This window comes from Pan paniscus, chromosome 6, assembly GCF_029289425.2.
Source record: "Pan paniscus chromosome 6, NHGRI_mPanPan1-v2.0_pri, whole genome shotgun sequence".
Classification (NCBI taxonomy): domain Eukaryota; kingdom Metazoa; phylum Chordata; class Mammalia; order Primates; family Hominidae; genus Pan; species Pan paniscus.
Window position 1 is genome coordinate 171852243 of NC_073255.2, and position 19560 is coordinate 171871802.

The 19560-nt window shown below is 34.4% G+C and overlaps 1 protein-coding gene and 1 long non-coding RNA gene across 6 annotated transcripts in view; one reads left to right on the forward strand and one right to left on the reverse strand.

The window, feature by feature from the left end:
• The window catches only part of LOC117981122 (uncharacterized), a 313442-nt gene that overhangs the window by 266209 nt on the left and 27673 nt on the right, over positions 1–19560 (reverse strand). The window lies entirely within an intron of this gene.
• The window catches only part of AGBL3 (AGBL carboxypeptidase 3), a 156605-nt gene that overhangs the window by 49938 nt on the left and 87107 nt on the right, over positions 1–19560 (forward strand). For all 5 annotated transcript variants that reach the window (XM_063606103.1, XM_055115389.2, XM_055115391.2 and 2 more), the window contains 6 exons: positions 2356–2494; positions 3661–4440; positions 6917–7079; positions 13601–13727; positions 15049–15149; positions 15374–15486. In XM_063606103.1, coding sequence (XP_063462173.1) covers positions 2356–2494; positions 3661–4440; positions 6917–7079; positions 13601–13727; positions 15049–15149; positions 15374–15486 — 1423 coding nt within the window. The remainder of the gene's footprint in view (positions 1–2355; positions 2495–3660; positions 4441–6916; positions 7080–13600; positions 13728–15048; positions 15150–15373; positions 15487–19560) is intronic.

A 19560-nucleotide genomic window follows, 5' to 3' on the forward strand; every position in this document is an offset into this window, starting at 1 on the left:
CTGTCTTCAGCAATTCGACTATGGTGTGCCTAGATTTGGTTATCTTAATATCCTGCTTGGAGTTTGCTGAACTTCTTGGATCCATAGGTTAGTAGGGGTTTTGCACCAAAATTTGAGAAAATTTCAGCCATTATTTCTTCACATATTTTTTTCCATACCACTCTTTCTTTCATGTTTTTTAGAATTACACATATGTTGGATTCTAGATACGTCCCCCCATGTCACTGAATATTTGTCCATTTTTTTCCCTTTCAGTTTGGACAATTTTTATTTGTTTCCAAGTTCACTGATTATTTCTTTTGCAAGCTTTAACTCTTTTCTTTTTAAAATTTTCAATTATAAATTGGCAAATTATAGTTGTATATGTTTATGGCATACAAAATGATGTTATGATTTATGAATATAGTGTGGAATAATTAAATCTTCAGCCCATTTGGTAAATCTTTCAGTTATTGTAGTTTTATTTCTAGAATTTTCATTTGGTTCAGTTCTGTTTTTTTGTTTTTTGAGATTTCTTATCTGTTTTCTCATGATCTCTTATCTTTTCATTTTTTGTCTTTGAATATATATTCAAAGTCCTTCTCTGTTAATTCCAACATTTGCATTATCTTGGAGTCTGCTGAATTTTATATGTATTCATGGATCACATTTTCCTGCTTCTCTGAATGCTTTACATTTTTATCATATGTAGAACATTGTAAAAGATATGTTTTAGGGAGTCTGTATTATATTCTTTTATTTATTTATTTATTTATTTATTTATTTATTTATTTATTTATTTTGAGATGAAGTCTCGCTCTGTCGCCTAGGCTGGAGTACAGTGGCACAATCTCAGCTCACTGCAACCTCCACCTCCTGGGTTCAAGCGATTCTCATGCCTCAGTCTCCTGAGTAGCTGGGACTACAGGCATGCACCACTACACCGGCTAATTTTTGTATTTTTAGTAGAGATGGGTTTTCACCATGTTGGCCAGGTTGGTCTCAAACTTTTGACCTCATGATCCACCTTCCTCAGCCTCCCAAAATGCTAAGATTACAGGCATGAACCACTGCATCCATCGTGTATTATGTTCTTTTAAACATTACGTTGAATTTTGTTCTAGCAGGCAATTAAATTGCTGGCAGGTCATTTTGCTTCTTTCAGGCTTGCTTTGATTTTGTATAGAGGCAGGTCTGTTTTCATTTTATCCCCAATGCTAGGTCATGACCTTTACTCTTGAATGTGGTCCTTATGCCTAAGATGCAGCCTTTCTGGAGTCACAGTTGAAAGCCTAAGGTATTCCATAAAATCTTTCCACTCTGGATAAGTTGGAATTCTAATATATCCCAGAAGTGTATGTCCTCTGGCATCTCAGCCCGCAGTGGTGCTCTCTCCTGTCTTTCTTAGTCTCATCTTTTGACTGGGTAGTCAAACCCTCATCCAAGGACTGGGAAACCGCTATGTAGACTGTTGAGGTTATCTCTCTATGTAGCTTTCTTTTCCCTGGTGTCCTGACCCACAAATTTCAGCAGCCCCAAGCAACAATCTTTCCTCTTCAGCTGAAGACTGTCATACTGTTCTAAAATGCCACCTCCCTAGGCTGTAGTCCAGCAAGTACCCCTATGCAGCAAGCCAGGGCTCAACATGGGCTCACTTCATGTATTGATCTTCTTTCAAAGATCCTACATAGTTGTTCTATTTGTTGTCCAAATGCATGAAAACAGCTCATACCCTTTAGCCAGTTTTACAGTCATTTATGGTGAAAGGGCAAGTTCAGAACCAATTACTTCATCATGACCAGAAATGGAGTGAATTTTTTTGTTTTTTTGGGGTTTTTTTTCGTTGTTTTTTTTTTGAGACAGAGTCTCACTCTGTCGCCCAGGGTAAAGTGTAGTGACGCGATCTCCGCTCACTGCAACCTCTGCCTCCCAGGTTCAAGCGATTCTCCTGCCTCAGCCTCCTGGGTAGCTGGGACTACAGGCACGTGCCACCACACCTGGCTAATTTTTTTTTTTTTTTTGTATTTTTAGTAGAGACAGGCTTTCACCATGTTGCCCAGGGTGGTCTCGAACTCCTCGAGCTCGGGCAATCTGCCTGCCTCGGCTTCCCAAAGTGTTAGGATTACAGACATGACCCACTGCGCCTGGCCAAATGAGTATTTTTAATGTAAGAAATATACAAATTTATTTTAGGCATTGTTTTTCTAGTCTAAATACTCTTAGATTCTCTTATTTCAACATGTCTATATAAATTAGTGTCCAGTTACTTTAAAATTTACAATCCTTACACTTGTACTATTGCTCCAAACTCTGTGCAGAATAACCTTCTTACTTTAGGTATACCTTGACATCTTTATGATCTTCTTCTCTCATCAGCTTACAAAGAGCCCTGTTTTGTGTATTCCCGAGTTGGGGGTAACCGAACACCTTTGAAGCAACCTGTGGATTACCGTGACAATACTTTGATGTTTGAAGCAAGGTTTGAGAGTGGTAATCTACAGAAGGTAGTCAAAGTGTAGGTTCTAATTATTTTTATTTAAGGAGCTAGACCATCAACTATTATTTTCTGTATCAAGTACATTAAAGTTCTTAGTATCCATTATGAAACTGTAATTCCTTGAAGTATGGATACTATTAATAATTTGAAATTGTTGTGGAGGAGGGGAGTATAAAAGATTCTGAGTTCAAATAATTTTGAGAACTATGAGGTAAAGTTAAGAAGGCTTCTGTACTGTACATTTTCAGTATGGCAATATGAATTGTCACACACACAGTGCTTCTCAAACTTTGTACTGAAATAGTTCTTGGGATGAGTGTTCCATAGAATATCCCAAGGGCATTATTTTATTTAAAAATATTATGGAAATATTTAAACATACACTTAAGTACAGAGAACAGTACAATTCTGTGTTCACGGCCACATACCTATCACCTAGACTCAACAGCTATCAAGGTTTTGCAACATTTATTTTACCTATTCCTAGGTGATTATTTACAACTGTACACATACACATTACATGCTAAGTGCAGAGTGCTTATAGAATAGAAAGTTACTTAGTAGAGAAAAATAGTCACAACTAACCAGATAATATTGTTATGTATATAAATAACATTCCAGTGAAATTATTATTTTTGCCTTTATTTAAGCATCTCCAAAGACTAAGTAAAGGGATGCAAATAGTTATCGAATGCAGTTCTTGTTCTCAAATAGTTCAAATTATGTAATCTATGTGATCATATTAATTTATATGTGTTTAAATCTCTCAGTGATAGTTATTTTATATCCCTAGTATTAGACTGTAATAGATACATATGTCTGAAGTAAAAAAAGAAATGTTGGACTTTGCTTCAGTTTTGGTAACTCTTTAATCATTTCTTATATAGAAAATATAATTAGGTTGAAATATATAAACTTTTATCAAATACCTGTGTTTTTATGTGCTCTCTTGAATTACCAAGGAATACAAAGGATTTAGAATTAGCATAGAAGCAGTTTCTCATCCAATAAAAGGGAAAATTTCAAAACTTTTATCGTTTACATTGTTTCCTAACAAAGCTTTCTGTGAATGAGTAAAAATAAAATAATTTTCCTTATTTAACTCAAAATTTTACATTGGTTTTTTACAAAATGTCATTTTTACATTCTTACGTGCTTTTTTCCCTTTCTTTCTTGTGTATTAGGGCAGAATATGAATACCAATTGACTGTACGCCCTGACCTCTTCACAAATAAACACACCCAGTGGTACTATTTCCAAGTCACTAATATGCGAGCAGGAATAGTCTACAGATTCACTATTGTCAACTTCACCAAACCTGCTAGTCTTTACAGTCGGGGTATGCGCCCACTGTTCTATTCTGAAAAAGAGGCCAAGGCTCATCACATTGGCTGGCAGAGAATAGGAGACCAAATCAAGTATTATAGGAACAACCCAGGCCAAGATGGGCGCCATTATTTCTCTCTTACATGGACATTTCAATTTCCACACAACAAAGATACCTGCTACTTTGCTCATTGCTATCCATACACTTACACCAACCTGCAAGAATACCTTTCTGGCATCAATAATGATCCAGTACGGTCAAAGTTTTGTAAAATACGTGTTTTGTGCCACACGCTTGCTAGGAACATGGTGTATATTTTAACAATCACTACCCCCTTGAAGAACTCTGACTCAAGAAAGCGGAAGGCTGTGATTCTGACTGCAAGGGTCCATCCAGGGGAAACCAACAGCTCTTGGATCATGAAAGGCTTCCTAGATTATATTTTAGGAAACTCAAGTGATGCACAGTTGCTTCGGGACACTTTTGTCTTCAAGGTGGTACCCATGCTGAATCCAGATGGTGTGATTGTGGGAAATTATCGCTGTTCCTTAGCTGGACGGGATTTAAACCGTAATTATACATCTCTCCTGAAGGAATCTTTTCCTTCTGTATGGTATACCCGGAACATGGTTCATAGGTAAAATAAGCCTCAAATTACCTCTCTGCTTATTTAGTAAACTTGGTAGTAACAATTTTGCTCCCACAATCTCATTCATTTTACTGTAACTTCTCAAGATAGTCTAACTACTGTATAACTACTTTATTTTTTCCCCGTTATTCACAACTGTGATTCTATACCCTTCTGTCATTATGCCACTGGATTCACTAACCTCCCCTTAAATAATGAAACAGGTTCTAGAATGTTTTGATGACTTGATGAAACTAATAAGCTTGCATATCCCAAATTTGGCTTCTTGCTAAAGATAATGGTAGCACTGATGTTTAAAATAATTTTTTAAATAAATATATATATTTTATATACATGAAACCGTTGGCTTCTCTCTCTAGAAACTCTTTTAAATGTCAGTTAGTCTCTGAATGTCTTGTAAGAAGTTTAAGGCAGGAGTCTATTCAGCAAGTTTCTAAAAGACTTCCAAGAAAGAGAAATATCTTAATCCAGTTAATCATACACAGGTAAGTAGGATAAGAAGTCAGTCACATGTGTGTGGAAAGGTGAGCAGCTGTAAGTATATATAAGATTAAGTATATTTAAAGCATATTAGAATAAGAGAGTAGATTTTTGTATAAAATACTTAGTATAACATAAGTAGAATATCTTTTTACCCATAAAGATACCTATGAGTAAAATCTTATACTAAGTATTTCTGTTTACCTATGGGTAAAAAGAAAATCCAAACTGTTTCTAAAGTTATTCAAATTAATGTAAGATGAGAGACCCTAATATCCTGTTTCACTTCAGAAGTAATACCATCTCTTTGGAAATTAATCTGTTAGAAGTAAAGTTCCTTTTGACTTGCTTATAAGAAACTGAAAGACTGAGGAATTTGTGGCTTAAAAATGTACAGCATGTTTCATATTTAAGAACTTAACTTGATATTCATGCCTTATAATCTAGTTAGTTTTCTAGAAACTTGTAACTATCATTTAGTGGCTTTATATCAATCTTATGTTATCAATGAGAATTTATTAGGCAGCAAATGAGAAAAGGGCAATAAATTAACACATAATAAATTTTAGTTTGTAATTTCACTGTAGTTTAAAGCAGTATGGTTTCTAATAGAAGCAAAATGCTTTGAATGTTTATATTTTAGGTTTTAGTATTTTTGTTACAAATGTAATGTATTTCATAATATTATAAATACTATTGCTAACATTTTGGTGTTTATCTTTCCACATATAGCAAATAGTATATGTAATTTTGATTAGTTAAGTAATAATCCTACCACCTTAACACCACGCTTTCTTACTTTTTAAAGCCTCTTCTATTAATATTAGTCATTTTATCAATCAGTTTGAGGGACTTATTTTTTGTTTTGTTATTTTTATATTGAGTGTTAAATTATATAGACCAAAGGTTGTGCTCTTCAGGAATGTGTAATTTTTTTTTTAGATATTTGTTAGAAATTTATCAGAAAAAGTCAATTCAAACTTTGGCACCATTTTTCTCAAAATAATAACTTAATCACCACACTAATCAAGGGTTAAATATTAATTGGCTTCAGCACCAAGTCATCAAGCACTCAATTTTTAACAAATATTTGGGTACTTATTATGTGCATAGCACTGTTCTAGATGATTTGAAGCATTCCCCATTCTTAATAAGCTTGAATATGAAAAATATAAAAACTTTCCTAGACAAGGGCCAAGCAAATGGTACCAATATCTTTAAGTGCTACCGAAGCTCAATAAGAGAAAGCTCTGTGGCCTTGACAAATTAGAAAGGAAGTGAGACATAAGGTCAGTATTGAAGGATGGCAGGTAGTATTTACATTTACAAAGATAGAGAAAGAAGATATTTCAGTCAGAAAGAAAATATGTGAAAGGTAATGGGCAAAGGCAAGAGTGAAAACATCAAAATAATAAAGCAGAGAGATCTTGTTGGAGAAAGTCTTGGGAGTAAGGTAAATTTTGTCCTTATAATGGAAGGCTACTGCATGCAGACTTTTTTTTTTTAGACGGAGTCTCACTCTGTTGCCCAGGCTGGAGTGCAGTAGTAATGCTGTCTTCGCTCACTGCAACCTCTGCCTCCTGGGTTCAAGCAATTCTCCTGCCTCAGCCTCCCAAGCAGCTGGGATTACAGGCATGTGCCGCCACACCCAGCTAATTTTTGTATTTTTAGTAGAGAGGTGGTTTCGCCACATTGGCCAGGCTGGTCTCGAACCCCTGACCTCAGGCAAGCCACCTGCCTCAGTCTCCCAAAGCATTAGGATTACAGGCATGAGCCACTGCGCTCGGCCTGCATTCAGATATTTATATAGTTAATAAATTATTGTAGATTTAAAAAATTGTATATTAATAATATGCAATATAGATAAGAGAAAGCTAGGATATAAGAAATTGTATTTATTTGGATATTACACTTATAAATCCATAGTTGTACCTATAGAAAAATGCAGAGATAAAAGTTAGTAACTTATCTTTCTTCCTGGCAGACTGATGGAGAAACGAGAGGTTATTTTATACTGTGATCTTCATGGCCATAGTAGGAAAGAGAACATCTTCATGTATGGCTGTGATGGTAGTGACAGATCTAAGACATTATACTTACAGCAACGAATCTTCCCACTTATGCTAAGCAAAAATTGTCCAGATAAAGTAAGCACCTTTTAAGGTATTAACTTTTCCTTTATCAAATGTTGCCCATGTGAGATAGCAGAATGGCCCACGTGGATAATACTATTCCAAACTGCTTTTTTTTTTAGTTAGTTTGACCAGTTTACACAATTGACAATAAGAAAGCAACTATATAGAACTACTTAGTGAGCAATAATTTGAAAATATGGGGAAAAAAGGCAAAAATGCCCCCAAACCTACCACCATAATACCACTGCTCTTTTACCTTTTGAAAGCTTCCTCTATTAGTCATTTTTATCAATCAATTTTAGGGTTTTTTTAATTGTTTAAATAGTCATTGAGTGCCTAAATTATACAGATTAATTTCTTAAGAAATGTATATTCTTAAGAAATGTGTAACAGTTTCTTCAAAGTATTTATTAGAATTTTGCCAGGAAAAAACTTAATCCAATAACCAATATTTTTAAAATATATAGAAATTAGAATGAGAAAAGAATAAAGTATATTATTATTTTCACAAACTATGGAAATATTGGAGCCTCATTTACCAAGATGTGAACATTATATTTTAATCATTCTTTAGGGAAAAGATGTTAACATAGCAAAGAAAATACCTGCAGACTTTCCTTTAAGTTCTCAACCAACCAATTCAATTATAAAGGACTTACTGGAGAAGAACTAATTGTCTTTTGGGGATAATTGGGGCCCAAAGACATAAAAAGGAAAGGATGATCTGATAAAAATAGCTATTTAAAGAAAGAACAGGTTTGTTCGCCAAAGAGGATTCATTTCCTCAGAAAGAAAGACGGGAAAACCCAAACCCATAGCTGAAGCTATTGCTATGTAAATTTATACTGTCAATACTCTTAGGTATAGTTTATTACTCCTATAAAATAATTCTGTGTTACTAAGATATTTTGATGTTTGTCTATTGACATGCTTCTTAAGGTTTTAGATCTCTAACCTGTTGTGCCTTAGATGAAATGGACCAATTTCTTAAATAACTCAAACCACCACTCTGCAGCTTAAACAGGCCTTCCACATCATCTAAAGGTTGCTTAAAACATAGAGGCTCCTATTTCTAGGTTTTCTGTTAAATGTTTCTTCTAAAAATCTTTTTGGGCCAGACGCGGTGGCTCACGCCTGTAATCCTAGCACTTTGGGAGCCCGAGGCGGGTGGATCACGAGGTCAGGAGATCGAGACCATCCTGGCTAACACAGTGAAACCCCATCTCTACTAAAAACAAAAAATTAGCTGGGCTTGGTGGCGGGTGCCTGTAGTCCCAGCTACTCAAGAGGCTGAGGCAGGAGAATGGTGTGAACCCAGGAGGCGGAGCTTGCAGTGAGCCGAGATGGCGCCACTGCACTCCAGCCTGGACGATAGAGCGAGACTCTGTCTCAAAAAAAAAAAAAAATCTTTTTGTGAAAATCCACAATTATAGTTGGAGATTTTAAATACCTCTTACATTAATCTGGAACTGGTAGATAGACAGTAGGCAAGGATCAACCAACTGGATTTGACACTTATAGGACACTCTACTAAACAGCAGAATACACATTATATTCAAATGCACATAGAACAGCACCAACATAAATCACATCCTGGTTTAAAACAAATACTAACAAATTTAAAATAATTAATATCACACAAGTATGTTTTTAAGCATAATGAAATTAGACTAAATCAATAAAAGAGGAAAATCTACAAACATGTAGATATTAAACCACATTTCTAAAAAATCCTTAGGCCCAAGAGGAACTCTTAAGGAACATTAGAATATAGTTTCACCTGAAAGAAAATGAAAATATGTAACATGAAATTTTATGAAATTCAGCTAAATAGTAGCACTTAGAAGAAAATGTATAGCAAGAAATGCTTATATTAGAAAAGAATAGGCTGGGTACAATGGCTCATGCCTATAATCCCAGCACTTTGAGAGGCCAAGGTGGGCAGATCACTTGAGGTCAGGAGTTCAAGACCAACTTGGCCAACATGGTGAAACCTCATCTCTACTAAAAATACAAAAATTAGCCAAGCATGGCAGTGTGTGCCTGTAATCCCAGCTACTTGGGAGGCTGAGGCAAGAGGACTGTTTGAGCCCAGGAGGCAGAGGTTGCAGGGAGCCAAGGTCGTACCACTGTACTCCAGCCTGGGCAACAGTGTGAGACTCCATCTCAAAAAAGAAAAGAACAAAGGTCTTGAATTAGTAATCTAAGTTTCCACATTAAGAATAGAAAAAGAAGAGTAAAATAAACCAAGCAGAAGGAAGCAGATAATAAAGAGAAGCAGGTCAATGAAATTGGAAAATGAGAGACAATGAAAAAAAATCAATTAAGCAACATTTGTGCTTGGAAAAGATTGGTAAAACTGATAAAACTTTACCAAGATTGATGAGAAAGTAGGAGGAAAAGAAAGAGGAGGAGGGGGAGGCAATGATGGCACAACTTACCAATATCAAGAATGAAAGAGAGGTATCACTACAGACCCTGCAAGCATTAAAAGGACAATAAGGGGAAATTCAATTCTATGCACATAAATTTAACAACTTAGATGAAATGAACCAATTCCTTGAAAACTACAGACTACCAAAACTCACCCAAGGTGAAATAATCTGAATAGTCCTGAAAAGCATTTCAAAAAGAAACTCCAGAAAACAAATATCAAGATCCAGTTGGATTCACTGAGGCATTCTACCAAAAATTTAAAGGCAATCTTTCCCGGGATTACCATGATACCAACACAAGACAAACATAGTACAAGAAAAGAAAACTACAGACTAATATCCCTCATGGACATAGATGCAAAAATTCTCACCAAAATATTAGCATATTAAATCCAGCAATATATAAAAAGAGTAATAGACCATGACCAGATGGGGTTTATCCCAAAATATAAGGCTGGTTTCATATTTGAAAATTAATCATTGTAATCCACTATGTTAAGAGTTGAAAGAAGAAAAACTGTGTGATCTCGTCAATTGATATAGAAAAAGTTTTTAACACAATTCAGCATCTTGTTATGAAAAAAAAAAAACTTTCAGCAAATAATGAATAAAAGTGTACTTCCTTAACCTGATAAAGGACATCTACAAGAAACTCTACAGCTAACAACATAGTTGATGAAAGACTGAATGTTTTCTGCCCAAGGTCAGGAAGAAGACAAGAATGTCCACTCTTCCCCACTTCATGCAGCCTTGTACTGGAATTTCTAACCAGTTCAAAAAGGCAAAAGAAAGGAGAAGGCAGACAGATTGGAAAGAAGTAATGACAGTGGCACAATTATCTACACAGAAAATCCAAAGTGATCCATGCACACACACACACCACACACACACACACACACACACACACACAAAACTAGAACAAGGGAATTTAAGCAAGGTTGTAGGATACAAGATCAACCCACAAAAAACAATTGCATTTCTGTATACTCACAATGAAAAAATTGGAAACCAAAGTTAAAAACAATACCATTTTTATCTTAGCTTCAAAATAAATACTTAGTTATAAATCTAACAAAATGTACAGATTCTATATGCGGAAGCCTTAAAAATGCTGATGAAATAAATCAAGGGCCCAAAGAAATGGAGACAGTGTGCTGTATTATGGATTGGAAGACTAAACACAGTAAAATATCAACTCCCCAAGTTGATCTGTAGATTTAACAGAGTTTCAGACAAAATCACAGCATAATTGTTTATAGATATAAACAGGCTGATTCTAAGATGGATAAGGAAATGCAAAGGAACTAGAATAGGCAAAACAATTTTAAAAAATAAAGTTGAAGGAATCACTATCAAATTTTATGACAGTATAAAACTACAGTAATAAAGATAGTATGTTAATAGGAACTGTGTAAACACCAAGAGCAGTGGTACAGAATAGCAAGTCTAGTAATAGACCCATATACATATGGCCTTTTGACAAAGGTGCACAGGAAATTTAATGGAGAAAGAAACATTTAAATAAATAAGTGTTGGAACAATTGAACATCCATCTAAAAAACAAAAAACTTTCACCTAACCCTCAAACCTTAAATGTAAAACTGTAAAACTTTTAGAAGAAAACATAGAAGAAAATTTTTATGACATGGAATTAGACAAAAATTTCTTAGAAAATACCAAAAGCATTATCCATTGGATGGTAATGAATTGATAAATTGGACATCATCAGAATTAATCCTTTTGCTCTCTTAAAGATCCTGCTAAGCGAATACAAAGATAAGCTCCAGGTAGAAGAAATTATTTTCAATCACATATCTCACAAAGAACTTTTATCCAGAATAACTGAATAGTAATAAAACAACCCAATTAAAAATGGCAATAATCTTAAATACACACATTTCCAAAAAGGATATGTGAAGGCAAATAAGCACATGAAAAGATGTTTGACATCAGTAGCCCTCAGGGAACTGCAAAGTAAAACCATGAGGAGATACAATTATATACCTTTAGAATTGCTAAAATAAAAATACTGACAATCCCAAGTTCTAATAAGAATTTGGAATTGCTAAAATAAAAATACTGACAATCCCAAGTTCTAATAAGAATTTGGAGTAACTGGAACTCTCATACTATACATTTTTGTTGGGGATGCAAAATGGTATATCATTTTGAAAAGTAGTTTGTCAGTTTCTTATAAAGTAAATTGTACACTTATATGATCCAGCAATCTCATTCCTAGGTATTTACCCTTGAGAAATGAAAAGGTACATTCATATATAAACCTGTACACACAAACATTTATAACAACACTATCATAATTGCCAAAAGCTGCAAACAACCCAAAATGTCCTTTAACTGGTAAATGGATATACATTTTAGTACACCCATACAATGGAATAGTACTTGGCAATAAAAAGGAATGAATATTCACACATGCAACAACTTGGATAAATCTCAAAAGTATTAGGTTAAGTGAAAGAAGCCAGTCTCAAAAGATTACATTCTATATGATTCCATTTATATAGCAGTCTTGAAAAAGCAAATCTATAGTGACAGAGAGCAAATCAATGGTTGCCAGGGGTTAGAGGTGGCAGGAGGGTGTGACTATAACTATCCTATTAGGATAATAGAACTGTTCTGTATCTTGAGTGTGATGGTGGTTACAGGAATCTATATGTGTGTTAAAATTCATAAAATGAGGCTGGGCACAGTGGCCCATACCTGTAATCCCAGCACTTCGGAAGACCAAGGCAGGAGGATGGCATGAGGCCAGGAATTTGAGACCAGCCTGGGCAACATAGCAAGACCCCATTTCTGTGAAAAAAATACAAAAATAGCTACGTATGGTGGTAAGTGCCTGTGGTCTCAGCTATTTGGGAGACTGAGGTAGGAAGATAGCTTTGAGCCCAGGAGTTTGAGACTGCAGTGAGCTATGATCGCACCACTGCACTCCAGCCTGGGTGACAGAGAGAGACCCTGTCTCAAAAACAAAAACAAAAAGATGCACAGAATGAAACATAAAAAGTCAATTTTATTGTATGTTACTGAAAAAATAAAATTGCACCTCAAAAAATTTCTTTGTAGACAATCTTTCAGGGCATAATTTCAAATGGTCTTTCATATGAAGATAAAGAATCTTTATTTTTGAACATCTCCAACACTAATCTTCATTCCTAACATGAAGATTGAATCCCTTCCTATAACTTTTTTAAAAGTATAAAATTTTATCCCAACAGCATCAAGAATTAATCAACTTTTGGAAGCAACCTAAGTGTACATTAGCAGATGAATGGATAAAGAAAATGTGGTACATATACAGAATGGGTACTATTCAGGCATAAAAAAGAATGAGATTCTGTCGTTTGCAACAACATGGATGGAACTGGAGATCATTGTGTTAAATGAAATAAGCTAGGGACAGAAAGACAAACTGTGCATGTTCTCACTTATTTGTGGGAGCTAAAAATTAAAACAACTGAACTTGTAGAGACAGAGAATAGAAGGATGGTTACTAGAAGCTAGGAAAGGTAGTGGAGGAGGGCAGAAGTGGAGATGGTTGATGGGTACAAAAAATAGAATAAGAACTAGTATTTGATGGCACAAGAGGGTGACTATAGTCAATAATAATTTAATTATACATTTTAAAAAAAGTAAAAGTATAATTGGGTTATTTGTAACACAAAGGATAAATGCTTGAGGTGATGGATACCCCATTTACTCTGATGTGATTGTTACATACTGCATATCTCTATCAAAATATCTCATGTACACCCTGTATATATAAACTTACTATGTACCCACAAAAACTAAAAATTAAAAAAGAACTTATTTTGAATATATATGTTACATAAAGATATATACATATCTTTCTATAAAAATAGTAAATTTTATTGCAGGAATTAGAATCTATAGTTCTCAGAAATGTGAACATATCCTTAAAATGAGATATTTCCACAGGTCAGGAAATAAAAACTAGCTCCTGAAGCTTTAGTGAGAATTATAGACTTTGCATAACCACTTTATCATTTTTAATACTACTTTCAAAAAAAGATATAGGTACCAGAACAACGAGTCTCATTTTTATTTGCTGCTTTTCAGTTTTCATTCTCAGCTTGCAAGTTTAATGTCCAGAAGAGCAAAGAAGGAACAGGAAGGGTGGTAATGTGGAAAATGGGAATCAGGAACAGCTTTACCATGGAGGCCACCTTTTGTGGATCTACTCTGGGTAAGACCAAGGGTTCTCATTCACAGCTCTCAAAGCTTTAAACCAAACATGTATAATTTAATGTAAATGTAACAGTACAGACAATAGTACTTTCTTCCTATTTAAATAATACTAATATTTAATCAATTCTATAAACAGGATGAATAAACTCTCAAAATATGGTATCTCTATTTCATAATTTTCCTTTGTTTAGAAAGGAAGATTTAAGCATATAAACAGAATACTCTAATTGGTTGTTTCATATGGTAATCTTTAAATGCTTGTTGTTTTTAAGGGGATATCTACAGATTTTTTTAAAATATTTTTTATTGGATTTGCTATTTGCAAGGCAAAATGGACTTTTGGGGGTCAATATATGTTTAAATGAAAGCACTTGGTTCCCTGAACAAAAATTAAAAGTGTGCTTTGTAGTCCCATTTAAGAAATCTTTTAGTTACAGCTAGCATATCCTAACATGGTTAGAATACTCCATATTAAAATAATTGTCACATTATCAGAAAAATGTATCGACTTAAAGTGCTAGAAATCCATATATGTACTTTTCAGCTTGTTTTTTTTATTGTATTTTATTATTATTATACTTTAAGTTTTAGGGTACATGTGCACAATGTGCAGGTTAGTTACATATGTATACATGTGCCTTGCTGGTGTGCTGCACCCACTAACTCGTCATCTAGCATTAGGTATATCTCCCAGTGCTATCCCTCCCCCCTCCCCCCACCCCACAACAGTCCCCAGAGTGTGATGTTCCCCTTCCTGTGTCCATGTGTTCTCATTGTTCAATTCCCACCTATGAATGAGAATATGCGGTGTTTGGTTTTTTTTCTTGCGATAGTTTACTGAGAATGATGATTTCCAATTTCATCCATGTCCCTACAAAGGACATGAACTCATCATTTTTTATGGCTGCATAGTATTCCATGGTGTATATGTGCCACATTTTCTTAATCAAAGCACTTTGATACTGATATAACATTTGTGATGATGAAAACCTTTTCTCATAAAATCTTTACATGAGTTTTTCTCAAAGTGATTATTACCACTGTTTCTAACTGGCAACCAAATATTCTATAACTGTCTTATTGAATTTTTTTCTGCCTTTAAAACATGTACTAATGTATGTTAAATCAGCTTTGGTCCAGATGGTGGAAAAGGAACAAGGGAAAGCAATGAGATGTTAAATGACCTGTCCTGAAGAAAAAAATCTAAAGGATAGGATATGGAATCATATCAATGTTTTGTTTATACTGTTTTGCAATGTACCTGCTAAGAAAAATTATTAACTTACCCTCAAGGGTGGATAAACTTATTGATGTTTTAGGTAACAAACGAGGCACTCATTTCAGCACGAAAGACCTGGAATCAATGGGATATCATTTTTGTGATTCTCTCTTGGATTATTGTGATCCCGACCGGACCAAGGTAAGCAAAGTCCATTTGGTAATGCATCAGACTCCAGCCTATCAGATAACATAAGCTGACTATGGGCCTAAGCAGTGTTTGCCTTTTAATGTCCCAACAGTGTTGTTGGGGTTTTGGCACTTAATTTCCCAGTAACAATTGTTCCAGGTGTCTATAAATACTCAAATAGTTTAATCAGGAAATAAAGTTATTTCATAATGAGCTCATTTATTACTTTTGCCTAGTATTATCGGTGCCTGAAAGAATTAGAAGAAATGGAAAGACATATAACCCTGGAAAAAGTCTTTGAGGATTCAGACACACCTGTGATAGACATTACATTGGATGTAGAGTCTAGGTAACTCAAGGCTGCTGAAGTAATGCAATTTGTTGTGCTGTTTTACTATGTTCTTTATAATTATACCAGCATTTTATTGTCAATTCTCAACTGAAAATCCCAACTGTAAGTGGTGGAAAATTTCTCCCATGCCCATTATTTTGGCCAGACCTCATTAAGACTTTATTATTTTATTCAAGTAACATGAACATTACTATGTACAGTGTACTGTGAATAGTGTGTGAAAGACATATGAAATTGGTTTTTGTTTGGTTATTGTTTTCGTTTTTCTCTTTCTTTTTAATAGACTTTATTTTAGCTTTTTAGAGCAGTTTTAGACTCACAGCAAAATGGAAGGGGAAGTACGGAGAGTTCCTATATATCCCCTACCAGAGTGGTACTTATTTACAGTTAATGAGTCTGCAGTGACATGTCTTTATCATCCAAAGTCCATTGGATATATTAGGCTTCACTCTTGGTGTTAATTCTGCAGGTTTTGACAAATGTATAATATATGTATTCACTATTATAGTATCATAGAGTATTTTCACTGTAAGGATTCACCCTAAGAATCCACCTATTCAACCATCTCTCCCTACTAACCCCTGGAAACCACAGATATTTTAAACTGTCTCCATAGTTTTGCCTTTTCCAGAATGGCATATAGGTAGAATCACACAGTATGTGGCCTTTTCAGACTGGCTTCTTTCACTTAGTAATATGCATTTAATTTTCTTCCACGTCTTTTCGTGGCTTAAAAGCTCATTTATTTTTAGCACTCAGTAATATTCCATTGTCTGAATGTACCACAGTTTATATATCAGTTTACCTACTGAAGGACATCTTGGTTGCCTCCAAGTTTTGGCAATTATAAATAAAGCTGCTATATATATCCATGTGCAGGTTTTTGTGTAGACATAAGTCTTTGACTTCTTTGAGTAGATATCAAGGAGCATGGTTGCTAGACAGTATGGTAAGAATATGTTTCGTGGCTTTTCTTCTTCCAGCATTGGAGTCAATTGTTACTTCTTTATTTTTCATTTTATTGTGGTAAGAACACAGTATGAGATATACCCTCTTAAATTATTAACTGTACAATATTTTATTATTTTTGATACAATACTGTAGAGCAGATCTCTAGAGTTTATGCATCTTGCTTAACTGAAAGTCCCATTCCCCTACCACCCTCTAGAAACCACCATTTGACTTTTATTTTATGAAGTTGACATTTTAGATACTTCATAAAAGTGAAATCATGCAGTATTTGTCTTTCTGTGATTGGCTTATTTCACTTAGTGTAATGTCCTTGCTGTTTATCCATGTTGTTAACTTATTGCAGAATTTCCTTCTTTTTTAAAGCTGAATAGGTACGTCTTATTTTCTTTATCCATTCATTTGTCAAAAGATATTTAGGTTGTTTCTATATAATGGCTATTGTGAATAGTGCTACAATAAAAACAGGAATGCTAATGTCTAGATTTCGGTTCTTTTGGATAAATACCCAGAAGTAAGGCTGCTGGATCATATGGCAGTTCTGTTTTTAGGCTTTCTGAGGAACCTCTGTGCTGTTTTCAATAGCAGCTGCACTGTTTTGTATTCCCACCACAGTGTACAAGGTTTGCAATTTCTCCACATTCTCCCTAACACTTGTCTTTTGGTTTTTTGATGACAGCCATCCTGACAGGCATGAGGTGATATCTCATTGTGTTTTAATTTGCATTTCCCTGATAAGCGATGTCGAGCACTTTTTCATATACCTGTTGGCCAGTGTGTCTTATTGTAGAAATATCTATTCAAGTACTTAGCCCATTTTATAACAAAATCAGGTTATAGGGGTTTTTGCTATTGAGGTGAAGGAATTCCTTATATATTTTGTAGACTACCCCTTATTAGATGTATAGTTTGCACATTTTTTTCCATTCTATAGGCCACTTTTTCACTCTATTGTTTCCTTGGTTGTACAGAAGCTTTTCAGTTTGATGTAGTCCCGTGGGTTTAGTTTTGGGTTTGTTGCCTATGCTTTTGGTGTCGTATCTATGAAATCTTTGCAGAGATCAGTGCCATGGAGCTTTTCCCCTACATTTCTGGAAGTTTTATAGTTTCAGCTCTTATATTTAAGTGTTTAGCCCATTTTGAGTTGACTTTCTTATATAGTATCCAATTTTATTCTTTTGCATGTGGATATCCAGTTTCCCACCATTATTTGTTGAAGATATTATTCTTTTCCCATTGTGTATCCTTGGCACCCGTATTGAAGATTATTTGGTCATATATGTGTGGTCTTATTTTGGGGCCCTGTATTCTATCCTGTAAGTATAGATGTCTCTGTCAGTGTCATACTCATTTGATTACTGTAGCTTTGTAATATTAATTTGAAATCAGAGAAAGTGATGACTCTCACTTTGTTATTTTTTCTCAGGATTGATTTGATGTGGCTATTCATGGTCTTTGGTGTTTCCACATGAATCACAGAACTCTTTTTCCTATTTTTGTAAAGGGTGCCATTGGGATTTTGATAGTGATTGTATTGAATGTGTAGATCACTTAGAGTAGTATAGGCATTTTAACAATATTAAGTCTTCTGATCCACCAACAGGGGATGTCTTTCCATTTATTTCAGTCTTCTTTAATTTCTTTTATCAATGTTTTATAGTTTTCATTATACAAGTCTTAGTTAGGTTTATTCCTATTTTATTCTTTCTGGTGCTATTGTAAATGGGATATTTTGTAAAATGGGATATTGTAAAAGGGATATCACCTTTTCAGGTAGTTCATTATTAGTATATAGAAACACAATGGATTTTTGTATGCAGATTTTGTAACCTGTAACTTTCTGAGTTTATTGATTAGTTCTCACAGTTGTTTTTTTTTTTAATGGAGTCCATAGGGTTTTCTATATACATATATAAGATCATGTCCTCTGGAAACAGGGACAATTTTACTTCTTCATTTCCAGTTTACATGCCTTTTCATTCGTTCTCTTGCCTAATTGCTCTGGCTTGGACTTCCAGTATTATGTTGAATAGAAGTGGCAAGGTGAGCATCCTTGCCTTGTTCCTGATCTTAGAGTAAAAGCCTTCAGTTTTTTACCTTTAAGTATGCTGTTAGCTGTGGGCTTTTCATATATGGCCTATATTATGTTGAAGTACTTTCCTTCTATTCTTAGTTTGTTGAGGAAAGGATGTTGAATTTTGTCAGCTGCTTTTTCTCTATTGAGAGGATCATGGATTTTTATCCTTTATTCTGTTTGTATGGTTTATCGAATTAATTGATTTGCATATATTGAACCATACTTGCATCCCAGGGATAAATCCCACTTAGTCATGGTGGGCAATCCTTTTAATGTGTTGTTACATTTAGTTTTCTAGTATTTTCTTGAGAATTTTTGTATCTATGTTCATGAAGGATATTAGCCTGTGGCTTCCTTTTCTTCTGGTATCTTTGTCTAGATCTTTCGTATCAGGTTAATGTGAGCCTCCTAAAATGAACTGAAAGTTCACTCTCCTTCTATTTGAGTTTAAGAAGGATTGGCATTAATTATTCTTTAAACATTTTATAGAATTCACCAATGAAGCCATCTAATCCTGGGCTTTCTTTGTTAAGAGATTTTCGATTACTGGTTAAATCTCCATAATAGTTATAGGCCTGTTCAGACTTTCTATTTATCCAAAATTTAGTCTTGGTAATTTGTATGTTTCTAGGCATTTATCTTTTTCTTCCAGACTATTTAGATTGTTGTTATACCACTGTTCATAACAGTCTCTTATGATTCTTTTTATTTCTGTAGTATCAGCTATGAAGTTTCCTCTTTCATTTTTTATTTTATTTGAGTCTTCTCCATTTTTCATAATTAGTTTAGCTAAGAGTTTGTCAATTTTGGCTTTTCAAAAAACTAATTCTTAGTTTCACTGATTTCTTTCTATTGTTTTTCTATTTTCTATTTTGTTTCTGCTTTGATCTTTGTTTTTCCTTTCTTCTGCTAATTTTGGTCTTAGTTTGTTCTTTTCTATCTCCTCGAGGTATAAAATTAGGTCTTTTTTGAGATCTTTATTCTTTTTTAAATATATACATTTATCACAGTAAATTTCCCTCTTA